At 35.6% G+C, this 4,504-nt stretch overlaps 1 protein-coding gene across 2 annotated transcripts; it reads left to right on the plus strand.

Moving 5' to 3' along the window:
- The first annotated feature begins 507 nt into the window (after positions 1-507).
- On the plus strand, positions 508-2,360 carry LOC106341260. 2 transcript variants are annotated; one of them, XM_013780065.1, is made up of 5 exons: positions 508-549; positions 689-827; positions 1,308-1,477; positions 1,710-1,797; positions 1,926-2,360. In XM_013780065.1, exons 2-5 carry the CDS (start codon positions 704-706, stop codon positions 2,213-2,215), a joined length of 672 nt encoding a protein of 223 aa, XP_013635519.1. In that variant the 5' UTR covers positions 508-549; positions 689-703; the 3' UTR covers positions 2,216-2,360. The 2 variants fall into 2 exon arrangements, with proteins under 2 accessions (XP_013635519.1, XP_013635518.1); XM_013780064.1 differs by lacking the exon at positions 508-549 and adding an exon at positions 556-582.
- The last annotated feature ends 2,144 nt before the right edge of the window (positions 2,361-4,504 follow it).

Genomic DNA, 4,504 nt, shown 5'->3' on the forward strand with positions numbered 1-4,504 from the left:
ATAAATGAGTTTTCCTGTCAAAACGATGTTTACTGCTAAAACCGCAAAATGAGTTTTCAGGTTAAAATTGCAAAATAATTTTTTCCCCGAAAAAGCGAGTTTTTTCGCCAAAATCGTAAACAAGTTTTTGCGCTAAAACAAGTTTTCTATAAAATTGCAAAATCTTGTTTATATATTAAAGCTCACATTAATGATATTAATATTTTACATGATCTTCAGAGTAAATAAGATAATACTTTGGGTACCCACGAGTAAACCTATACAATATTGGATTATTTTCTTGGTTTGGATTTCAATTGATGTTTCTGAATTTTTGCAGGTTGGATATAAACTAGGTTGGATTATTTGTGGATTGGGTTGAGAGAGTGTAGGTTGGATTATTCCCACCCTCTCCCTACACTCTCTCGCCGCCTCTGGTGCTAAAATGCCTTTTTGCATTTTTTGTCCTCTTTCCATTTTTTTTTTGTCACAGTCAAAAAAAAAAAAAAAATATATATATATATATATACACAGAAGCAGAAAAATATAGAAGCATTGTGATTCATCCAGGTTCAAGCACACGCTTTTCTTCTCGCTCGCTCGGTCTGCTGATATTTCGAGATTCAACGTCTCTCATACTTTGATTTATATTCTGTTCGTGGTTTGTTTTTTTGAGGTTCCTTACTTTCCTTCTTTTCTTTTTTTGCAGTGTTTGCCAGAAGACATGGTGTGCGAGTGTGACGTGGAGAAGAAGAAAAAAGAGCGGGCGGTTCACGTGGTTCTTCAGGTGGACCTTCACTGCGACGGATGTATCTCGAGGATCGTCAGATTAGCCGGTTGTTTGGAAGGTGGTTTATAATCCTCACTTAATCCCTAGAAAACCCAAATCGATTCTCCACTACTACTCAATCAATCAATCAATCGCGTCAATGTTTCTCTCTCTCTCGTACGTACGTCATGCATTTAGTTTTTGATTTTCCCGGAAAATCTTCAATCTTCGCGTCCGTCCAATATCTTTATAATCCCAATCGCGTCGTCAATGTTTCGAAATATATAATAATCTCGTTATGCTTTCCTCTTCACTTAGTTTCTCTGCGTATTCCAAATTCTCCACCAGTAGTGTCGCGTCCGTGTTTTGATTTTTCCCAGAAAATCTTCGCCGAGTCTTAATCTCCGCGTCCGTCCAAAATCTTTTCTCCGATCTAGTTTCAATTGTTTTTGGATCATCTTTTGATTTCACCAACTACTACTGTTGTTATCACTCATACAAGTATGATTCTCATCACTCGTTTACTTTTGTCTTGTGCTCTTGATTTTGATTGTTTCAGGAGTTGAAACTGTGAGAGCAGATCCTGTTTCGAACAAGCTCACTCTCATTGGGTTCATGGATAAATTGCAGAAGAAGACCAATAAGAAGATCGAGCTGCTATCTCCAAAGCCCAAGAAAGATACTTCCAAACTAAACAACCACGCTAAGGCTGATGTCAAGACTACTATGGTACCGCACCACTCTTAACTCACCCTGTTTAGTAATGCACTAAGTTTGTAGTATCAAGAGGTAGATGTCTCACAAGACTTACTTGCCTCTCAAGCAACATACTTCTTTTGAGATTTTACTCATTTTGCAAATATGTAGTGTATCCATTATCGTTTAGGGGTTCATTCGGATTAACAACCACTTAAGCCTTTCAAATACGTTATGCATGAAACTTCTTCACCACTTTGGTTAGATCGCTGTGAGCACAGTGAGCCTGAAGTTGAATTGTGCATGTGACGGTTGCATCACGAGGATTCACAAAACTATCTCCAAGACCAAAGGTCATTAATCCAAAGAATAATCTCTGTTTTCATCATTGTTGACCGATTCTGAGCTTTGTGAATTTGTATTATTGATTCTGCATAACTTGTTGGTCTTGTTTTTAACGGGACTGAGTTTGTGTTAACAGGTGTCTACCAGGTGAAAATAGACAGAGAGATGGAAGTAGTTAGTGTCACCGGGACGATGGAGGTTAAGACTGTGACAGAGAATCTGAAAAGGAAACTGAAGAAAACCGTCCAGGTTGTGCCTGAGAAGAAGGACAAGAAGAAAGAGAATGCAGAGGGAATCTCCAAATCCGGGTCTCCAGGCCTGCCATGCTACGGTTTCAATTATGGGCTTGGACCTTACGGTTTCTTGGGAGGCCCAATCACAGAGCTTTTCAGTCGGGAGGATCCCAACTCTTGCTGCGTTATGTGATTTTGAGGCGATAAAACGATTGGAGTATATCACGGCAAATAACTATAGGAGGCGTATCTAAGGAACATCAACTGAAAAGAAAAACCGAAGTCAGGATTCAGGAGGTAGATGTTTTTGTGCTGGACATGGACTTAAGACTTATGTAAATTGCAATATTTTACTTTTGAGGGATGTTGCAATGACAATACATGACACACTTTTTTATATGGTAATTTTGGGGTCTACCACTCACCACATCAACATATGCCGATTTGGTTTGTATGCAAAACTTTACCATATTCCTTCTCCTTTTTCAATTCGTTTTAACTTTGTTCCTTAATTAGTATGTGAATCTTAGTATTCTTATGATCCAAATACTCTAACCTTCAAACTACATTTTGAGTAAAGTATTTATTAACATATATGTCAGGTTAACTGACGTCTAAATCTTTAGAACTTTTACTTCTCCGTTAGCTATGGTATATTTCATCCTTAGTTCTTTCTCTGTAAAAAAAAGTTCTTAGCTAAGTAGATAACATTATATCAATCACAGTTTACCTCTACCACTTCTTTGCTTAGCTTCATTTCCTCGCATATGCCTTTTAGCCAGATTCATTCTTTTATTTCCATATGTATTCAGCTTTGGTGGTTGATAGAGTCACCACTTTCTGCAGTGTGACATCTTGCTTATCGTGTTACCAACTAAGGTGAATACATATCCATAAATTGACCTCTTCTTATCCAAGTCTGCAGCATAGTCGGAGTCACAATAGCCTTTAAACTAAAACGTCTCCTATTTATTTTTTCTGTATCGTCCTTCAAAATTGATAATATTTTAACATTTTATCAAAAAAGCTATCGCATCATTAGTTAATTTAGTTTATTGTTCCGCACGTATTACACCACTACTCTAATCATATCCGGGCTTGAAGTTTAAGGACCCAAGCACATAATATATCTTTGGCCTTGCAATTATTTATTTCTGGAAAAACATTAAAAATCCGTCGGCAAAGAAATCAACCCACGACCTTCATCGTATGGGAATGACACGGACACCAGTGGAGCTGACATGGCTTTGGATAATGATTGGCCCTTGTGAATTTTATATAGATGACGGCCCCAAGCTTATGCTTGGACAGCTTGTAATCAGGCCCGGCTTTGACTCTAATTTAGGTGCATATTAACTTCTAATTTTTCTGTCGTTGATTCAGTTTACGTACCGTGAATAACGTTCTTTATGTTTAACAAAATGCCCAAATTTAATATTTAATTAGTATGTCCTTATATATCTACGTATTATGGTTTGCAGTGGTATACGCGTGTGTAGAGGTCGATAACCCTTTTTTGTTACGTAACAAGCTTCTTTCATCAAAATATCCTACCCAATTTCATTCACGGCAAGTATACGCATGTTCATGTATTGATAGAGTTGAACATAAAAGTGCAAATCCATAAATGTCAAAAACAAGGAAATGATAAATCAAACAAAGACCGTGTCGGGCCAGCCCTAAGATAGCGGGTGTCTGAGCTATACCTTTCATATTAAATTTGGACTGTGGACTGGTAAGGGCATTATATGCGCTTTTTCCACGCTTTTCTGTTATATAAATAATTGGAAAAGATATTCACGCAATCATATGTCTCATCACCATGTCACGTTATGTCAAGATGGTGTTGCAATATATGACTAAGAATCTGACTGGTAAACAAAAGAGGAAATTGGAATAAATGAAATGGTAAAAACTAGATGAAATTAAAAAAGTGAAATAGTGGAAAAAAGAAAAGAAAAGTGGAGTAACATCAGTTACACTGACATAATATAGAGTAAAAGTGTGATTGTATAAACATTTTAAAGTAAATGTGTTAGAATAGAACTGTTTTATTCTAATATTTATCAATAACGTTAAAATATATTTTAGCTGAATGCAGCTGAAAATGGTAGAAATTATTGGCATGTTAGTAGAGTAAACATTTTTATTCTCATTTTCATTTTTTCTGTTTATTCTCCTTCTTCCACTTTATGTTATTCCTAGCAATTTACCAATCACACACTAAATAATAGAGTTTTTTTTTTCATTTGTATAGTAACTAGAATAACTAGAAAATTATAATATATAATATCTGATTGGTAAAATTGTAGCTGAACTTGAAGTAATTAAAAATATGGAGTAAAATATTACTCTAAAAACCATTTAATCACACTCTAAATAATCACGAAGCTCTATTTTTTAACGTTATTGATAAATATTAGAATAAAACAGTTATATTCTAACACATTTACTTTAAAATGTTTATAACTTTGGTGATACT

Source organism: Brassica oleracea, chromosome C4 (assembly GCF_000695525.1).
Source record: "Brassica oleracea var. oleracea cultivar TO1000 chromosome C4, BOL, whole genome shotgun sequence".
NCBI lineage: Eukaryota > Viridiplantae > Streptophyta > Magnoliopsida > Brassicales > Brassicaceae > Brassica > Brassica oleracea.